The sequence below is a fragment of the Bombus flavifrons genome, chromosome 7 (genome assembly GCF_040668555.2).
Source record: "Bombus flavifrons isolate JBK064 chromosome 7, iyBomFlav1_principal, whole genome shotgun sequence".
Lineage (NCBI taxonomy): Eukaryota > Metazoa > Arthropoda > Insecta > Hymenoptera > Apidae > Bombus > Bombus flavifrons.
Window position 1 is genome coordinate 1,743,088 of NC_138448.1, and position 20,372 is coordinate 1,763,459.

General features: G+C 43.9%; 2 protein-coding genes across 5 annotated transcripts; both read left to right on the forward strand.

The window, feature by feature from the left end:
- The first annotated feature begins 985 nt into the window (after positions 1 to 985).
- On the forward strand, positions 986 to 8,112 carry bdl (borderless). 2 transcript variants are annotated; one of them, XM_069117647.1, is made up of 12 exons: positions 986 to 1,632; positions 1,873 to 2,009; positions 3,726 to 3,954; positions 4,854 to 5,020; positions 5,090 to 5,234; positions 5,588 to 5,862; positions 6,153 to 6,287; positions 6,347 to 6,609; positions 6,682 to 6,857; positions 6,935 to 6,979; positions 7,054 to 7,233; positions 7,312 to 8,112. In XM_069117647.1, exons 1-12 carry the CDS (start codon positions 1,578 to 1,580, stop codon positions 7,533 to 7,535), a joined length of 2,031 nt encoding a protein of 676 aa, XP_068973748.1. In that variant the 5' UTR covers positions 986 to 1,577; the 3' UTR covers positions 7,536 to 8,112. The 2 variants fall into 2 exon arrangements, with proteins under 2 accessions (XP_068973748.1, XP_068973749.1); XM_069117648.1 differs by having other exon boundaries at positions 987 to 1,632; positions 4,884 to 5,020.
- Positions 8,113 to 10,483: 2,371 nt separating this feature from the next.
- LOC138182090 (protein croquemort) lies at positions 10,484 to 20,108 on the forward strand. 3 transcript variants are annotated; one of them, XM_069117649.1, is made up of 10 exons: positions 10,484 to 10,670; positions 13,047 to 13,307; positions 14,139 to 14,305; positions 15,888 to 16,032; positions 16,104 to 16,310; positions 16,899 to 17,110; positions 17,408 to 17,813; positions 18,218 to 18,291; positions 18,433 to 18,658; positions 18,731 to 20,108. In XM_069117649.1, exons 2-10 carry the CDS (start codon positions 13,191 to 13,193, stop codon positions 18,899 to 18,901), a joined length of 1,725 nt encoding a protein of 574 aa, XP_068973750.1. In that variant the 5' UTR covers positions 10,484 to 10,670; positions 13,047 to 13,190; the 3' UTR covers positions 18,902 to 20,108. The 3 variants fall into 3 exon arrangements, with proteins under 3 accessions (XP_068973750.1, XP_068973751.1, XP_068973752.1); XM_069117650.1 differs by lacking the exon at positions 10,484 to 10,670 and adding an exon at positions 12,940 to 12,958; XM_069117651.1 differs by lacking the exons at positions 10,484 to 10,670; positions 13,047 to 13,307 and adding an exon at positions 13,786 to 14,076.
- The last annotated feature ends 264 nt before the right edge of the window (positions 20,109 to 20,372 follow it).

Here is a 20,372-nt window from a genome sequence, read left to right on the forward strand (position 1 = left end):
CCCTTGTAGCGAATTTAATCGGTAAATCTAGTCCGCAGCGGAAAACAATAAAGCAAAGACAAAGGTCCCATAATCGGTGGAAACCAGAGACGCACCGATTACCAAGCCAATGGCTTTAATCGAGCGAGAAAATTACTGCCGGAGATGATGAATTTTACGCCGAAAAACAGACCCGTGAACTCGACGAACGTAACGCAATAGTAAATATCCGTTGCCGGAAGTCGGCGTCTTCGTTACGAGAGCACCGCGAGACGTAATTACGCTATGTAGGCGGATAAATAAAAGAGATCTCTGCGACAACCAGCTACACCTATCGCGCTAACCTTCTGCTACTTACATTCTCTTAACGCAACTACGTTCCTACGAAACGTCAAAGCGTTCCTAAATTTAGAACCATTCGCAGGCTGAATCGAATGTCTCTATAAATGGCCGTTCATTTCTATGCAAGATCAGGTTTGACGAACCTTTAATCTCCGTTTGGGCCTCTTAACTACACTCGATCCAGCTTCAGATGAGAAAGTGTGGCACTGAAAGAACGGGATTCGTCCCACATTGAATGGACAAACTTTCCCGCCAGGCGATGAAAGAACAGAGCGTACTTCGCGAGTACAGACTACAGAGTATGATAAGAGAGAAATAACTGGGTGCAAAATTTAAAGGATCCTAGATAACAAACGATAGATAGATAATGTGCGTAGATGAGAGACGATGATACGAGGCCATCCCTTGTTCCCATAAAATCATCCACCGATTGCACCTGACTCTCGGCTTCTCCCACGGAACGGATTAATCATTTTTCTGGCGCGCCCCCCGTTCGCGTGGTGGGTGTGCCGGTTAATAGGAACGGCGCGGCGCTAGAGAAGCCCGTACAACTAGAAACCGCGAACGTAGAATCGTCTGGTACCCCGCGGATCTCCCTCCTCTGGACGCTAGTAGCATTACCCCTTCCCAATTGCACAGCTCGTTACCGCTTCTGTTCGGCGTCGTATCCGCTTGGATTGAGCGAGGCGGAGCGATTACTTGGTTATCACCACAACCACCGAAGCATTCGGTGAGCGAACGTTCCACGGTGGATCAGCTCGGCAGGCCGCATCGATCTCTCGGTACCACTCGATCTCGTGGCTTTCAATAAAAGACGTCAACATTAAAACCGCTGCAACCAGATCGTACGGAGAACGCGTCGGGATAAAAACGCTAGAGGCTCGATTTCGAGTGACTCGATCGACGGATCGAGAAGTACGGATGTTTGGTAGAAAAACAAAGTGCTGAACATCTCAAGGATAAGGCAAAGAGTAGGAAGAGAGAAGTAGAAGGGAGGCGGTGGATGTGCTGACGTTGATCGAACCAGAAGTTCGATCGCGAAAGTGTCGCGTGTCATTTAACCGTCGCAGGTGGTGGTCGATGTTTAATGAGTGTCAGTGATGACAGATGTATTTTGCTGCTGTGTTTCGTACGACGTCATCGTCGGGCGCGAGGTGTAACTTGCTTCTGACATTACGTCCGCGTACTATCGCCGGAAGACAGCTACGAAAACGGTGAGAATTCATCGTAACAGCGATCTTGGATAACCGAAGAAAATGTCCAGAGCGATTGGCATTCACCAGCTGCTGGCCATCTTCCTCTGCTACCAAGGTGAGTTGCACGTCCCAACGGGAATCTTTTTCTTCTCAACATTCGAGGCTCGTTGATATCGAACTTTGCGTCGATTTAATTGGGACTCACTTGACGGTCGCGCGTAATACACCAGAAAATTAACCAATTTGCGAAAATTGACTTGATCCTATATTGTTATTTATCACGCGATATTCTCGCCAACCGCGCCGATTGTTCACTCGCTTATCATTTGCTGATTCGCGTCTCTATTATTTTCAGCATTCGGCTTGATACTGGAGGAAGAGAACGAGCCGAATTATCTGAACGCAGGAGTTGGAGAGTACGAGGTGTTTAATTGCGATTTGGACTTTCCACACGAGACTCCGATTCCCTACATTCTTCAATGGAATCGTGACGTAAGTGCGACAACATTGATTTCAAAGTATCGTCGATTTCATCTAGTAGGTTTCATCTCACCGTATGAGATACGAACAACAAGGACAGAAACGATATTGCTCAACTTCGATAAACAATATTATTCCTCTCAAGATGCGAAAATCTCGACTTGTTTATCGGTTACGTGGTTTGTGGTTATCAGGGGAAGATGAAACTTCGACTCGTCCAAATGCATCGATACTGGTATCGCTCGGTATCGTTCTTGATCCTCCAAGGAAATTGATAGCTCATCTCAAGGAGATAACTTATACTCCCGTTATAATAACTCCTGGTCTTCGTGTAATTTAATCAAAATAATAGAAACATGGAGATTAATTTATGCTTCGTCACTGAGGCCTGATCCGGTGATTCTAACTCGCTGCAAAGTAGAAGAAACGAGATTTACATCCGTCTAATTGAGATTACGTCTACCAGAGAACAGTCTGCGCTTACGTTCAACCACGTAGAAAAGTGTTGGCTCAAGGTCGAGTAGGTGATTCGGTTTCTTCAAGAAATGTATTCGATCCGTGTGGGAAGCCCGATATAGTTTTTCGAGACTCCGAGTCTCTATTTCGAGGCATCGCGCAATATTCTGCGGATATGATGTTAATGCGGTTGCGGTTGCACAATTTTGTGTTGCAATCTTTCCATCGTGTGTAAATCCTCTCGATCGACAAACTTTCTTAACTTCCATTCTGTAACAAGAATGCCAGAGTCATAGGCGTTTGTTTTTCTGTTTATACATGTCCGACCTCTTCGTTAACTCTCGTCGTCATAGATCTAAATAGCAAATTTCCAAAATTTCACGAGAAATCGTGTCGGTTGACTGTTACCTAACGTAAAATACGAATGAAGCGAGCTAAACGAAATCCTTAAAGCGACATCGATTGATCGTGTTGATTTCCTGTTAACGGCGAAGAGGCGTCGTTCTTTCGCGGATGTTCCATTGGAAACGCGTGCAGCCGCACGCCGGAAACAGATTGAGCGTCGCACATGGCTACCGCATGAAATCAAGTGGAACTTAACCTGATTGGTCCCTGCGTCGATGCGTATGCAAAACAGGTGTTCGGTCCCTCTCTGTCTGTCGAACGTAGTAATTGGAGTACGGGACGTAAGGTTGCATTATATTTAGTCACGGCGAGTCCGCGACACGAGGGGTCCAACCAGTGGGTCACTGCTAACGCATTGTCAGACGATTAGGGACGATTAGCGGCCTTTTCACCAGCCTCGTTTTGACCGCCAGCGTTCCCTAAGTTCCAGCGTTTTTCATTTTTACGAGCCGCCGACCGTTTCTTCTTTCAAGGATCACGTAAATCTCAGATTTCGTAACGCGACTTCCGACGTCTCGTGTTGCACTTCTTTTCCATTCCTTCTAACGTTAACGCGATCGAGCCACGGTTATGAAATTGATTGTCTACTGGCTGGCCTCGCAAACGTAATCGCACGTCGGAAGTCAAAATAGATCGATAAATTAGGTTTAAGTCACGTCTGCAGCGTTGTTACGTTTCGTCCGTTAGCGACTACACGCAAGAAGAGAAATTGTTCACACCGACGATGAACAATCGTACGGAGAACCGTGACTATTGGTCGCGTACATGGCGATAGAGGAGGAAGCTGTTAGGGACGCATCGTCGATACGAATCATCCTCTGATACCGGAAGAGAATTTTAATACCGAGCAATCTGTGATCGTTCCAGGGTCGAACCATCTTTTCATGGTACAACGGATATCCGTCTGTGGGACTGGGCTACGAGGGTCGCGTTCATCTTTTAGAAGATGCCGTGAACCGCGGATATGGACAGGGCAGCATTAATCTCACGAATATTCGTGAGAGCGATCAAGGATGGTACGAGTGTCGGGTGATCTTCCCGAACAGAACGCCTAACTCCAGGAACAATGGAACGTGGTTCCACCTCGCCATAGATGGTAAGGTCGCGCACTTTCTTGCATCCGTTAATCGGCTAATTCGATAACACCAAGTGGTGAAGGGAATTAACGCAGTTAAACGCCGACTGACTAACCCTGAGCACTAAATTGGGTCACGCTGGACAACCAACGCTAATGCCGCGCTGGACGAAGCAGAGGCTCGTGACCGTGAAACCGTCCTGGATTTCCGGCAACGAGGAAGTAAACGTTTACACCTAATTTCACTTTTCATACGTCATTCTAGTTTTTTAAGCCTCGTTCGGATTCCAAAAAAAATTATTTCAGCCCAAGTATCGGGCGACGGAATATACGAAGTTTCGTTTCAACTCATCCCGCTTCGTAGCGCAAGATGATTCACTCGTTAACTCCGACGGAATTCTGCTTTTTACCGCTAGAGTTCTGTTAAACGTTAATAAGGAATTGAGTCATCGTGCGCATTCGCAGCGCAGTTGATCGCAGTAGAACCAATCGCTAAATTAAGTGGCCCTCGATAGATCATACGCGGATACGTAGTTTTGCACGCAGTGGCGCGCCCTTTCCTAGAAAAAAAAGAAAACAGAAAAAGAAACAGAAAATAAAGGAACGGAAAACGGTAGCGTAGCGAGAAAGGGTTTCCGCGGTTCGCCACTGAAAGAACATAATGCCTCTGTCACGCACCGAATCGAAATAACACTTACGTTATTGTGCACACGATTCACGGTGGCAAGCGCGCCGATTAACCATTACGAATGTGCACTAGATCGATTAACACGTTGCAATCACTGCGATTAAAGCGAATTAACCGATTCAAAGGATTAATCCCGCCTATTGCTGGCAGACTAAAACCAAACGAAACGATGTAATCCCGCTGATGCTTACTAACCTGAAACTGGGCAGACTCGTTAAATCGTTCAACCCAGGTGCGTCGCCGTTTCCGACGTCTGTTCCAGGCGAGACTTTGCTGGCGGTCCCGCCTGTCAACAAGACAGTAATGGAGGGTGAGTCCGTTAGTTTCGATTGCGTCGCCAAAGGAGAGAAGTCGGTCGTAAACTGGTTCCGCGAGGGCGTGGAAATTACAGCAATTGAGGTAACATTTTTTGTCGATCGTGGTGTAACACAGGGTGTCCGCAGTTGATTTTCGACCGATTTATAATAGGATCTTAGAAGGAGAGCGTCCATCGCCGAGAATGGAACGCTGACCATCAACGCGCCTGCCATGGGTGACCTTGGGGAGTACACCTGCATGGTGACCGGTGAAACTGGAGACCAGCAGAGCGCCTCGGCCTTCCTCAACGTACAATGCAAGTATTCTCAGACGATCCCTTCTGTGCCAACGAATTAGACCTCGAGATCTATAGAATCGAGCGACACAAATGCGCGTGCAATTGCACACGTAGCGATATCAGAGGGTGGAATACCGCACGAGGCCATGATCGCACACTTTCGCCCAGGAAATGAAATAATAACATGAGCGGAATAATGGGAATTACCGACGAGAACAACCGACGATAACTGCGCGGTAATCAAGATCTCTGCGGGCGAAAGTGTAACGAGCGTGGCTCGCACCAGAATTTTGTTCGACATTCCCTGCTTTATTATGGGACCCGTGACTCTGACCTGTGCTCCGTTAACGAAGTATCGTTTGACGTTTCAGACAAGGCGAAGGTTATATACGCTCCCCGGGAAGTCTATCTCCCGTATGGAAAACCAGCCCTTTTGGACTGTCATTTTAGGGCAAATCCACACCTAACGAACCTGCGTTGGGAGAAGGATGGATTTCTTTTCGATCCTTACAACGTTCAGGGCGTCTTCTACAGGAGAAACGGTTCTCTGTACTTCAGCAAAGTGGACGAAACTCATTCCGGAAGTTACACTTGTACACCGTACAACGAACTGGGCACCGACGGGCCCAGCCCCTCGATCACCGTGGCGAGTATTTCCTTTTCTTTTTTCGTTACATATGTACAATTGCAACATAATTGCAATTGAATGAAACGCAAAGCTTTTCACGAGGCCGGTCTGAAAATCGTTGACCCCGAAAGCGGCATAGAAGAAAAGAGAACAAGGCAATGTCATCATTGAGACCATTGATCGTTGGCAGACCAGTGTTAATCGTTCCTTTATTTTCCAATTGTCAACTTTTAGAGGGACACAATTGCCGGCTCAAACGGCTCGCCCTTGATAATTCTCGCTCCTAATTCGGAAATGTCGTTTGATAGGTGGTGCAAAGGCCGCCGGTGTTTACAGTGACCCCACAACACTTGTACATAAGGAAATTGGGAGAGAATTTGGAGATACCTTGCGACGCTAGGGATGGAGATCAATCCCATCGACCGTCGATCGTTTGGTACAAGGTACGTTTCATCGATGGCCTTTCATCTTCCTTCTCAATTAATCTCGACTTCTGCAACAGGATGGTTCGCCAGTACCACCGGGAAACAGAACCATCGTGATAGGTGGCAATTTGACGATCGATAGGATTCAAGAACAGGACAGAGGACTGTATCAATGCGCGGCTAGCAACGAAGCTGCAACCGTTGTTGCGGACACGGAATTGATGGTATTGAACGTTCCTCCGAGAGCACCGTACAATCTAAGTGCCAACAGCAGCAATAACGCGGTCACGCTGACTTGGGTGCCAGGGTACGTGAGGCCCAAGATGGAGTATTCAGTTTGGTAAGTAAAACTTTCAAAGTATCGATGTGATATCGTTTATAACGTTACACAACTACTTATTCTCGCTAACAGGTATAGACCAACAGATACCACGGAATGGAGAACGATGAAGATCGTGTCTAGGAAAATCACCGAGGCCACCGTCAACAATCTAAATCCCGGACGCGAGTATGAATTCATGGTGCTTAGCCAGGACAAACACGGAGACGGGATGTTTAGTAAAACGTTGCGTATTTTCACACAGCCAAGTACGTACCATTCCATACAATGCGATACGCGATTGTACGCGAGACGTACAGATTGATATCAGACAAATAAATTTCAGGTTCGATAGACGAGAACTCGGCATCAGAATATCGTAGTCCACCAGGTAGGCATACTTAAGTCTACGCTTTTTACCTTTCAACACTTTGCGATCTTATCGAAACATTCTTTATTTAAAAGACGACCGAATGGGTCCGCCGATCAACGTCAGAGTACAGGCCACCGTGCAGGGCTATTTAGTCACCTGGGAACCCCCTGCCTACGGGAAAGAGCAAGTGAGACTATACGCGGTTAGGTGGTTCCGAGGCCCATCCGAGCAACTATACGGAAGAGCAGAAACGACCGACACTTACTACCTAGGTAATTGTTGACCTTCGTTTATTAAACAGCACTTTCAATTTGTCGCGTTATATTTAATATTTCGAACAATCGTTGCAGTTAAAACCTTAGAAGAGGAGAGCTATTATACGTTCGAGGTTGCCGCAATGTCGATGTCGGACGACGTGGCCACAAGCGAGCGCGTCAGTCTCGAAGTTCCAGCATACCGTAGGAACAGGGCGATTTCCATGGGAATAGTAGCGGGCATCGGATTTTTGGCAGCAGCCCTGGCTGCCATATGGTGGGCAAAGAAACGTTTCTGTCAGTCATCGAACGAGAAGTAAGGGATATCCATTGTGGTATGACCTTAGGCGCGTTTCAAGTGGAAAGCTTTCGGCAGAAGATCGAAAGTCAACGCGCGGGCGCAGAAATGAACTTCCCTAACGTAGCGATATCGATAGTTGATACAGTACGATGAATTTCGTTTTTCCAAGTGGATCGCTCGTCGACTCGCGAAATTGTAATCGTTTCTATGTAATATATTATCGATCGCGTAGATGTAAGGGAGGTGTAAGATCGAGGCGGCAATCATTCGATGTTGAAGAGTTTCGTATGTGGGACGGTTTGATTTATTGCGTTTACGTATAAGTTACTACTACGAGTGTTCTTGCATTGCATCGTGTTACATTATGTATCGTTTAAAAGCTTTATTAGATAAGTGCACGTTTATTAAGGATTAGATACGGCATTTGGCCGTTATTTGGCCACCAGGCCTCGAGGAACGCATGGGTTCTTAACCTGTCAAAAGCATCCAACGTGTCCCAGTCTACCAGGTTAAATGATTCGGCTAGGACTATATTTACGTATGTATACATCCGAAACGTTTTTGTATTGTAAATAAATTGTGTCGATTACTATGCACCATGCCTCTGACATATTCCTTCGCGACTATCACACCGTTTGTATAATCCATGATACAGGACAAGCACTGTTCGAAATTGTTTGGACATGGCTGACAATCGGCTTACGCTAACTGCATATTTTTGTCTTCACACGGTCAGGGACACGAAATGCGGAGGTTGTTCTTGAGACTGCAGAACCTTGTCGGGTTTCGTAAGCAGCTGAACGATAGTCGATGAACCAGTGGAAGATTGTGTTTCAGTGGGAAACGATACTGGAATCCTAATGTCGTGATATTCTGGCTAGATTCCGTGTAAATGCGGCTGTATTGGAGAAAAAGTGTCGAGATTATCTGATTGCGATCTGCATTACGTCTAATCCGAATGACTTGATAAAATATCTACTACAAATTGAAGTTCCGTTACGATACAAATAATCCTTAGATAAGATTTCGTTGCGTAACCGTATACGGATGATGATCTCGAAAAAGGAAGTTTTAAAAGTCGTTTTAACCTGTCACGAAATGGAACCGTGGAGATTATTCAAGAACGGATGTACAAACACAAATCTCTGGGAACCTCGACCGTTTTTATCCCTATGAATTATGTATCCTAAAAGAACACTTTTGCCCGCCTCTTTTTACTCTGTAGTTCCCGAGATATCGGGTGAATTTGAACAGTTGAAAAATTCCTATACTTATCTACTCCAAATAAGTCTAGCGCTTGAGATTGGAAGTCGAAAGTAAAATTAAAAGTTTCTATCTGTAAAAGTTGTAGACACACGTGAATACACTCGAGATCGCTAATCCCGCAAGATTAATACGTGTCATTACGTCCACTCATTTGATAACGATCCATAATCGTTCATCGTAATGAACGACGACCGACCATCTAATAGATATCCAATTTTATTTGATCGCTAAAACAGGTACACTGTGATCGATTTCGACGCAGTCGAGCCTCAGTGAATGTCTGTTTTAGTGCGCGTACTGCGCTAGTTCGGGTGATTCGTGGGCGTACACGGTAATGATTAAACGAAGGTTTCAGACGAACAGTGTGTTCCACAGGCAAAGGAACGGGTGAACGCTCGAGGCATGGTCGGAATTAATCGCAACAAAATTGCCGGGTTAATTAACAGACAGAAGCCGCGTTCTTATGGTTACTCTTCGCAAACGATGCAGACGGATCCGCTTGGTAATGAAGAGATCAGCTGCTTTGAACTGGATCAGACAGGCGGAGGGGTTAGACGGGGCGATGAGGCACTTCTGTGGCTTACTACCTGTCGCGAGCGTAGCCCCTCGCCTCCTTTGACACGCTCGGCTCCAGTTTTAGGTCGAGTGTCGTTCGAAACACTTACGTACTTACGTATAGTCAACCGAGTTCATCTCGGTATCATGGTATATCGCGATTCGTTCGCTTTTCTTTCGAACATGTACCACGGCGAGAATTCGATTGGCATCGGTCGTTAAGATTTAACGATGTAAAATAAGTCGAGTGTCTTGTTCGAAGATTGTTTTCCTTTTCACGCAACTGCATCGGAAGATAAGATATCAGCAGCGTCGACTATGCTTCAACGCCCATAGTAAATAAATCTTCACCACGTTTTTCATGCACCGTGTTCCTCAAATATGCTTCGGCATATCAATTCGAATTGCTCACGCGTTATCAATCTACGTGACAACGAGGAAAATGTTGCGTATGGTTGACAAAACGCATTTCGATAAAATATTCAATAAAAAGACCATTGCATAACAGCCACGTAAGGCATTGGTCAATCGCGTGAGGTCAAGATCATCCTGTTAGCCCAAATCAGCTTCGATGCATTGAGCATCTGAACTTTCCTGCAAAAGTAAGTTGCCTTCGTATTATTCAACTGTCCAGGACAAACGAGTCCGACTAATTGGTTGAATTGCGTCTGAAAATTGAAACGTTCGTGTGGAAAGAATAGCGTTCGTTTCAAAAATCGATTTTGTACGTTAATTCGTTTTAAGCAGCGAAAAACGGAGAGAGCAATTACCGGCGAGCACTCGTACTCCATATCCACGACTTTTACGAATTACTTCCTTTCATCGCAAACGCGCTTCATTCGCAACACGTGACACGTGCAATGATAGCGCAAGCACGTGTTATAATTAGTTGACGACGAAACCATCATTGGTTTCGTGGGTCTGCGACGCGGTTTGGAGAGAAGCCAAACTACTGCTCGATCATAGGATAATAGACCTTGTCTCTAGTATATACGAGCGAACGATTCGACGTCGCTTTTAAGAGGGAGAAAATTCTTCAAGAGGTTTCGAAGGAGTAAGGCGGGATGACGAGGGTCCGAATTGGCGAGCAAAGGAGGGAAGTCTCCCTAAGTGGAGGGGATGCGGCCAATAGTCACATTATATGCAGCCTGTTGATTCATCGGACGCGGCAGTAACAACCGTGCTGTATACAGTATCACACGTTAGAGTCGAGGTGATTGAGCTTGGTCTATAATCTCGTTAAAGTTATCGTCATTTCTTGACTGAAGAAGTCTTCGTCTAGATCGTGGACAGTGAAAGTAATCGAACGTACACTGTGGACTACGTGAAACAAGTAAGTCAATCGCATATCATCGCCACGTTTTATTCTCGTTTGGAGATATAGTAGTCAGTGTTTGTTGGAAGATTACTCATCTTTCGGAGTCTCAAAGAGCAATGTTGCGTGGCAAAGCACAGTTCCATATTAACATTCTCACAAAATGTTCCGATTAGGCTTTGCGTCGCGTTAGGCTTATTTTTCGTTTATTCGCGTCCGTGAACAATCGTCCTAGTTAAAATAATGTGAATGGTTTTTCAAGAGGATAGAGGATAGTTGGCTTAAATTTAATTGGTTTACACGTGTACCGTGATATCCATCTAATATAAATATTTATCTCTAAAGGAAATATTACCTACTGGTTGACGAACAACAAACATACGTGGAACGTCGAACACGTACAATGAAAATCCGCGATTGTAACGATCGTCGTAACCGTAATAGTTGTCGAGGCCGCTTCATTCATAACCCGCGAGACCCTTGCTCGAAAACAGGCAGAAAAATCAATGATCCCATTGCTACTTCTATGTTATTTTTGATCTATAAAGTAATGCGCGCGATACTGCACGTTGATGGACGTCGATGCGCGAAAAAGAAATTCGGTCGGGAAGGAATTAAAGGTCAGGAGATATCGATGAACGAAGAGGAGACGGTGGCAGTCCATTGGCGCTTCCAACGATAAGAACACACTCGTTTGCGTCTTTTGTCGGAACAACGCGGTGGACACCACGGGACGGTGAACCGATAAATAACCTCCCATTACTCGTGCTCCTACATCAATACGATATGGACGGATACGAGCGGATACGCGACAAAACGTGCGACTAAACCTCCGCTATCGTCCCTCTATTTGTTACGCCCAATCCTCGTGTTTAAGTTCGAGATTTTATAAAATTTTCCAGCCTCGCGAAACCGCTCGTGGATATGATTTCGAGTACGCGACAGTAAATAAATCATCTCATGACAAAAAATATACGTGCATTTGCTACAAATTCGTTTCTTATATGAATGCAAATGTGACTCCTTTTTTTCCCAATTTTTTACAACGCTAAGGTAATGACGTTGACACAATTAAAAACGACAATGTAAAAGCATTCGGCTAAACTAACAGTAAACGTAGCTGTATGACACAAAATTTATGGGATCACGTGGGTCATGGCCAAGCATATCATAAAAATCTGTAATAAATTGAAACCTGGCACGTAATTTTTACTCGCTTGATTTTTAACGAATTCTGTACAAAAATTATCGATAAAAAAAGATACTTGAAGTTAATTGTAACGCTCGGGAATGATTTATTATTGCGATTGTCTCGTAACATTTTATTTCACAAAAGACGCATGCATTCGGATAATAAAATTATCTGAAGAAAACGCAGTATCAGCGAAGCTGTCAATTGCATGTTTTCACGCCGAATCGCTGTGTATGTATCGTGGTACGAGTTACAACTTTTAGGATCACGTTTCAGAATCTCGTCGACTATTCAAACGATATCGTTGTCGCGACATATATATTTTCCACCTCTTTGTTTTCGAAAAAGCCGATGATTTTATTTTACTATCGTCAATATCTGAATAATCATTTGCATAGATCAAGTATGTAAACACGTGAATGGGAATACGTGACTCTTCAAACAAAATCTTCGATGCGTTTTCATCGCGATTAGCGTGATCGATCATTCGTTCCGTATTTTTTTCTGAGTTACATAAATTCATTAAACGTGGATTACATCATATTGTTTAATATCAGAACAGCCAAAGGCGGATTATATGTTACGTTTGTTACGATGAAATCATCGTGTGGACAAGTTCGAGCGCCCAACAAACTAATAAAGTAATGTAGGTCAAAGATGAGCCAAAAGGGAATAAAAAACGAACGACACGTGGTGACGTAAAACAAGAAGTCTACCCAAATCGTTCCACGAAACTCGGCAATTTATACGACACAATATTATTGGCGAGTTGCTTCTTTCATTTTCTTAACAAAAAAGGAGCAGCACGAACTAAAACGATGCTGTTTTCGAGCGTTATTCACCGATAAACTTTGCCATTCGGATCGTCGGAAAAGGCAAATTACGGTAGGGCAATGCATCTTATGACCTTCTTCCATACTATAATTTAGGTACCATAACCCAAACCTAACCAAAACCCGGGAGCTAAACGTTCGAGCAACCGTTTACGTTACTCTTACTGGCTTTACGACTCAGACAATCACGTTCGCTTGCAATTTACAAAGTGGCAAAGTTTCTGTGGCCCAAATGAGAAACATATCACGTAGAACGTAGATGGCAAACGTATATACGTGATGTATGTATGGTTAGACAACAAGACGAAAGAGAGCGTGGAAAAAGTGGCTCGGTGACTGTCTGATTAGATAGGTTTTATCTTGTTTCAGGCTTCGCGACGTAGAAAAACACATAACAGCCGGAAGAGTGACCGGGTGTAGGTCTAATCGGCGAACACATTGACCGCGGCCGTCGGAGGCACACATGCTGAGAAGCCAAGAAACGATTTTCCGCGTACACAAGCTTCCGTCATCATGAGGCCTTGGACTAGCAAATCTCTTGGCCTTGGTCTTTTCGGCATCCTGCTGATCGTTTCTGGCACGGTCCTCTATTTCTCCTCGTCAACAATTTTTCATTACATTCTGCAAAAGGTGGGTATCAATGGATCATTGCTCGTCGAACCGAGCATTTTAATTTACATATACGTTTCACATTTAATTTGCATAATCGTGCAGTCAATGACGCAATTTCGTCCGTTTCTTGCGATAAAGTATATCGATCTGAATCGTTTAAACAAATGAAGTGCTTCTTGGTGCTTTTATGATTACCACACGCTACAACAACGTGACTATACGTTTCTCCGATGTTATTGCCGAGATAGTTTGGAACACTATTTATTTTCATCAGAAACTAACGTAAAATATAGTCGCGACGCTTTAATCTTTCTATGCGAGAATTGGTCGGATAGCCTCGCGATTCTGGGTTATCTCGCGATTCGTTTAACTGACGCGATTTTATTTCTATATCGTTTATATGCCTGATTGTCGGCACAGAGGCTCTCTGTTTGTCGAAACCTTTCGTCATAGACAACCTGCACAAAACGGAACGAACAAAGTTGTCTAGTAGTCGAGATTTTCTCGACGACCGCGGTCGGGATGAAACAGGCTAGTCGATAGTCTCACTTGTGTCTCGTCGTTGTTCCCAACACGATTGGAAAAGTGGTTGATTGTTCACTGAATTGACATATCTCTTTAGAGTTACACTAGACGTATAATTTTTCATTGCGAAGGAACGTGCATAGTGTACGATTCGGTTGCAGACCTATTTATGATCATATTACACTTTTGTGGGACGCATGCTTCGTTTACGAGCAAATGACTAATTTCATAGCGATTTAACCGATTTCATAGCTGAGTGGATGTAATGAGCTTTGATACTATACGTAATGATACTGCTACGATAAAAGTTAATTCTGTTACCAGGAAATGCCGCTGACGCCAAGTTCGAAAGCGTTCGAAGTATGGAACGACACGAGTAGCTTGCCGCCCATGTATTTCAAAATTCGGTTTTTCAATTGGACTAATCCAGAGGAATTGAAGACACCTGGAAAGAAGCCGAACCTCGAAGAAGTTGGTCCTTACGTATTTCGGTATGATTCGTCTAATACATAAAGCTTTCGATTTAACAATCTTCGCGGAGGCGTCGAGAAAACGACAAATTTCGAGTTAACGCAGCATTTACACTGATAATAACGAAAATCTCGATGCAGTAATAACAGGAACATGACGTGGTCAGCGGGACACGGTATTCTCTTTTCAGCATCAATTAAATATCAGGCTTGTTTCGTGCTGTCACGGAAATCGAAGAATCGCTAGAAAAAAAAGCGACGGTGTGATCAAAGCGGAAACTGTTGCGTAACATTGAATTGCCACTCAATACAAACTGATACTAAACACAGTACTTATAATCACGAAAATTACAAGTCCATCTAGATGTATCGATGACGCAAATTGGCTGAATTTGCGTTCATATCGAATAGAAATCCCACGTCGATACGTCGAACGCGAGAAGGAGGCTCGAAGTCACCTTCCACGAGGGCACTCTTAATCGGCGACCTAATCAAGATAAAAAACGGGCATACTATTTAACCTCACGATATTGACATCTTAATGAACGGTGAAAACTCGACCGGCCGACGGGTCACCAAGCTAGCGTAGGAAGATCTAAATGTTACACAAAACAATTGCTCGTTTAATTGCTTTCTCCCGATGGTACGTGAACGAACGCGAACCAGGGCGTGACGATGCAACCTTTGACAACTGGTTTTTCATCAATTCGGAAATTCTCATCGAATAAAAATGAGTAGCAAATGAAATGAGTTGGAGTATGCGTTGAAGTGTCAGATTTCGGCCTGTGGAATGCAAGCGCAAGTAAAACTCAGTCAAAACTATATTTAGAAACATGCGACAAGATGTGGAAGCGATTTGATTCCGGCGCAGATTGGCATTTTAGTTGGTCGATCGCGAGACGGAAGTAATTGGCCGATTTTATTGCAACGAAGTCATCGAAAAGGTCGACGCGTGAGCTTCTCCTTGCTTGTCGTTGATTTCGCCCTAATCTCGAGACGATTACATAACAAAGATTGCGCTGCTAGCAATAAGCGAAGATTAGACCCGCTGCAAGGTGCATCCGCGAGTTCATACACTTAGCGGGCAGCAATTGTCGCGTCAAATCTAATCAACGAAATGTGCAAGCATATGTAGGCTAAAGCACCAAATCACGGCTCTCTAATCACGAACGCATCGCTTAATTGAAGATCGCTTGACAGCCACCACGACTTGGAGCAACACGCGCGTAACTATTGCCATTTACCCGCCTGATTTCCGTGCACCGGATAATGCTAGGGCAGCATGTTATTATTTATCTGCTTTGTTATTACTTATTTCCGCTTCGGACGATAAGCAAATAGCGTTATGGAAACGTGTAACGCGTTCAAACGATTCCAAATTGAGCGCTCTCGGAAAAACGAACACTTTTTATTGAAACTTGCTCGACAATTTGCAACTAACTGTCGTGATGTAACTCGATTACAAAAAGCAGCAGAGAAAATTATACCCATCACAGATAAAAAGTAATAGGCGCGTGATTCGTTACGATTTCACGTGCGTATTGCTTCCTTCGCGAAAATAATTCCCGTTCCCGTGATTCACACTGGAACATCGAAATTTCAGAGAGATCAGGCAAAAAGCAAACGTGGTGTTTCACCCTGAGAACCACACTGTCAGCTACTTCAACCGACGATGGTGGTACTTCGTACCGGAGCTTACCAATGGTTCCTTGACCGATCGCATCACACAACTGAACACCGTCGCGATCGTGAGTAAACCTTTTTGGTAAAAAACTACGTTAGATACCGTAAACATCCATCGTTTATGCTTCTTTTTCAGTCAGCGAAACACAAAGTACGATACTGGGATGGAGCGCTGCAAGCCACCCTGTCGCTGATGTTGTCGTCGTTGGACGTGCATACTACGAAGACAGTGGATCAGCTGCTATTCAAAGGTTACGACGACACGCTCATTGAGCTTGGAAAAATGGCAGCCGGAATGGGAGAGGATGTTCCACCCTTTGACAAGTTCGGATGGTTCTACATGGTACGTTGGAGAGTAAATAATTCGAGGAAAATCCGTGGGATTATTTGAACGTTTAACGACTTATCTCAAAGTAGAAATTATAGCTAAAATTGTTTATTTAATCGTGTCGAGGACGCGCAGAAGGTCGAAGATGCGATTTGCGCTGTTGTAGCAACGGCATTGCAGCCGACGATAAATTATTCGCAGCGCGACTTAAATTGGTACTGAATAGAACAGGTCACGTGTAGGTCGCTAAATGACGAATGAAAAGCAATGGGAGGCGTATTATGTATTAATTTGTTACGTCACGCATGCAACATTTACGGCGAACTAATCCCACCTACGCGCCAAAGCGACTTTTCTTTCTCCCTTTTTCCCTGCGTCGTAAATCCTGAAGAGTGCACGCCACTCGATAACGGCCGTTCAGCAATAAAATCGTCGCGACGAATTTTTGTTTGTACGGCTAATTGATCATAGAAAACAACAATTTATAATTATCTATCGTTTCGTTATCAAACGCCACCTGAGTTTCGATTAACGACGACAGATTTCGATCTTTCAAGATATCGGTACGAATATCTAATAATATCCATCACGTTACGCTTTCAGAGAAACGGCTCCACGATGTTCGATGGCCACTTCAATATGGACACGGGGGCCCAAAACATCAACGACTTTGGGATCCTGAGGAAATGGAACTACAAAGACACGACTAGATTCTTTAAAAGCCCGTGCAACGTGGTGGAAGGAAGCGCTGGAGAATTCTGGTCGCCGTATCGACAGAAAGATGAGATTGTCATGTTCAGCGGTGACCTATGCAGGTCAGTTGCGGCGCCCGTCAAAGAAAAGAATCGCGTGGCGCGCGCTCCCGCTCGCTAATTACTCTCGTCTGTTCGCGGCAAATTAAGCGTCGTTGAACCTTAGACAATTTTCATTCGCAAGTTCCCTCGTTAACCTTCGAGACACGTAAATTGGATCATCCGGTAATCCCGTTTACGCGACAGCTTCTTCGTAGGTGGAGTCAATAGGTTCGCTTCCGAGCAAACGTGACGATGGTCGCATCCCTTACGACTCCGAATCGAATCGATCACGATCGCTTCCTTTTCTGTTCTTCACAGGCCGTTGACGTTCGAGTACTCGCAGACAACCGATCACATGGGTCTGGAGGGCTACCGATACGATCTCAGCGAGAAGACGTTGGGAAACAATACAAGACGACGCTACCCTCACGAACAGGCCAAATATTTCGAGCAAACTACCACGACCGAGGACTTTTTCGAGGCCGAACATTCGGCAGAGGCCACAAATGCCCCGGAAGAAGATCCAGACGTAGTAAACATAGGAAACTGTTTTTGCAACGGAAAGTGCACTCCCGCTGGTCTACTGAACGTAAGCGCCTGTCGTTATGGCGCTCCTGTGTTTGCCAGCTTACCTCATTTCAACAGAGCCGATCCTAGTCTCAAAGAACAGGTCACCGGACTTAATCCCGATGAGGAACATGACTTCTTCATCACGCTCGAGCCGGTAAATACGTTCAACGAGCTCAACCATCTTCAGTTTTTAGAATTTCCCCACTACCGTACTATTTCCTACTTTATTTCCTTGCATGTACCCATCGACTAAATTCTGTTCACGTACTCGACCTCGGAGAGAACATTGCAACATCTGCAACGACCTCGATACGAGTTCCTTACATACGATGCCACGCGACACGTCGATATCGGACATACTTCGTCATTATCGTCGTTTATCGTCCACGACGTAGCAATCACCATTATTGTTATTAGATCACCTATTTACAATCGATTGCTCTTTATCATTAGATCGGAACTGTCGCGGCAATCATATATCGAAAGATTCGAAATAATGGAATAATACGTCTCCAATCTGCGCGTATCAATCGCAAATAATCAAATGTATTTTTTCAGAAAACCGGCATTCCTTTGAAAGTATCTGCTAAGTTACAGATCAACGTGCTGCTAGAACCGTTATATTCTGTGTCGTAAGTACGTTTCCAATAATTAAACAATCAGAGCGAACGTTCGATTCTCATGCCGCTAACGTTTAGACCGAAGAACGGGCGAAATAAACAACAAAATAGATCTAACAAGACGACAGACGTTCATGATAGACTTCTATTTAGGCTTTTCAGATCCGTACCGACCATTTATTTCCCAGTGATGTGGTTCGCGTTGGAAGTCGAGGCCACTGACAAGTTCGTCGACGAGCTAAAAAAGCTCCTATCTCTGCCAAATATATTCATATACGCTGGTGCGATTATGGTGCTCGTGGGATCCCTTATAGTCTTCACGATAGCGATATTATACCTCTTGAACAAGCAACGCGCAAACTCGGTGGCTGGCGACAAGGTAACCTGCGATTAAACATCGAGTTCAAATCGTTCGCGACTTTTAAAGCAGTAAGAATCGTGATGTTTACAGAATTCCAAACTAGAGACAGCATCGGCTTCAGCGGACAAATCAGAACTGATTTATTTGGATAAGAGCAACGGTAGTGACGATGTACACGTCAGAAACGATCGTAAATTATACTTTAATTCGATCGAATGCTTCAACACGGATCTACAGCCGAAGCTTCAGAATCAAAAATAAAGGAGGGGAAAGAGAACGTTTAGCAATGGATCTAGTCGATCGACTAGGATTAAATGTGTTCGACGGGTGGCGTCGATGCGACTAACGATCGGAGGATTCTCCTACTACGACAAAGTGTCAAAGTATTTGAACGCAACGCCGTGTCAATCGCGCGAATTTACGTTTTAACTGGATTCAAACATTTAGGATTTTAGACAAAATGGATCGAATTCCTATGGAATGGTTTATGCGTTATAGGAAATAGAGATCTTCTATGGCGTAGTATGAGTTACGTTTCGAGTCCACGAGTCTTTGAAATATTTTCGTACATATCACCTTCAGTTAAGGAACCTTCTGATTTTCTATTATTTAGACCAAAAGGTTGCACGTTTGTACCTCAGTTTAATGGTAAAAAAAAGGACAGCTAGATCAATCCAACGATACATTCCATACCTTTATGTTATTCAACAAAAATCAAACGTAAGACTGATAAAAGCGGAGAGGTCATGAACGATGTTTTAATTAACCTTTATTAATGGAACTCGAATCAAATAACAATAGATACGATTAGTTCGGTCTTCGTAACACGAATGATTCGATACGTTGACAGAACCAAGCAATTACCGAATCACAAGCATCGTTCATGCTTATGAATATAAGTAAACGAATAGGGACGGCGAGTCACGTTAATAGGGTAATAGGTGCCAACTTTTGCGGCCGTCGTTTAAAGGTGCTCTCAGACAATCGATAATATCGTCGATATTTCAGGGTTTTCAACGAAAGAGCTGATCGTGAATTAACAATATTGTACTGACAATATATTTGATCCTTTTAGTTGAGAACCATGAAATATTGACAATATATATATATATATAGGTATATTAGTGTAGTCTGAGGACAGCCTAACACGTTGATTAGCGTACGATAAATAATAATTTTATCGCCAATACCGATGTTCCTGTTGTTCCGAATGCTATTCTTGTGCCAAACTCGTGGAGAAAGGCGTTAAGTTTTCTATTTGTTTATTACTTGTTTTTAAGATTGCCATGGGCGCCAGTGATTTATGCCGATCAAGTGTAATACATTTTACGAAGCATAAATTAACGCGTTTCGATCAAGTGCAATTATCGTCTAGTTGTAATTCTATTCTGTAATTATGACACACACGACAAAGCTCCTGGCCGTTTCAGATTTTGTATTGTATTTTAATAAAAACTCGATACTTTTACTACTATATGTAATTATCTGAACGTTACATTCATTTTCGCAAAGGTCATGTACAAAACCTTTTGCTCTTTTTGGAAGGAAACAAGAGCATCTGCGACACACGTCGTGCTAACTTCTTTATCATCGATGAGTAATCAAGCGCGCAGACTCATCGTTCGTTGATAACAGCGAACAACACGCTCATGTCCTCTTCTAAATGTATAAAGGCAGTAATTGAATTTTTTATTCCCTTCTATGTATGTATTGAAACTGCCATGTTTGCCTG

What these genes read in the sequence shown, in the direction of transcription:
- bdl (XM_069117647.1), top strand. Translation starts at nt 1,578, where the DNA reads ATGTCCAGAGCGATTGGCATTCACCAGCTGCTGGCCATCTTCCTCTGC. An exon ending in CATCTTCCTCTGCTACCAAG is followed by an intron (nt 1,633 to 1,872) that starts GTGAGTTGCACG and finishes TATTATTTTCAG; the next exon opens with CATTCGGCTTGATACTGGAG. An exon ending in AGAATATCGTAGTCCACCAG is followed by an intron (nt 6,980 to 7,053) that starts GTAGGCATACTT and finishes TTTATTTAAAAG; the next exon opens with ACGACCGAATGGGTCCGCCG.
- LOC138182090 (XM_069117649.1), top strand. Translation starts at nt 13,191, where the DNA reads ATGAGGCCTTGGACTAGCAAATCTCTTGGCCTTGGTCTTTTCGGCATC. An exon ending in GTTGGTCCTTACGTATTTCG is followed by an intron (nt 14,306 to 15,887) that starts GTATGATTCGTC and finishes TCGAAATTTCAG; the next exon opens with AGAGATCAGGCAAAAAGCAA. An exon ending in GAACCGTTATATTCTGTGTC is followed by an intron (nt 18,292 to 18,432) that starts GTAAGTACGTTT and finishes ACTTCTATTTAG; the next exon opens with GCTTTTCAGATCCGTACCGA.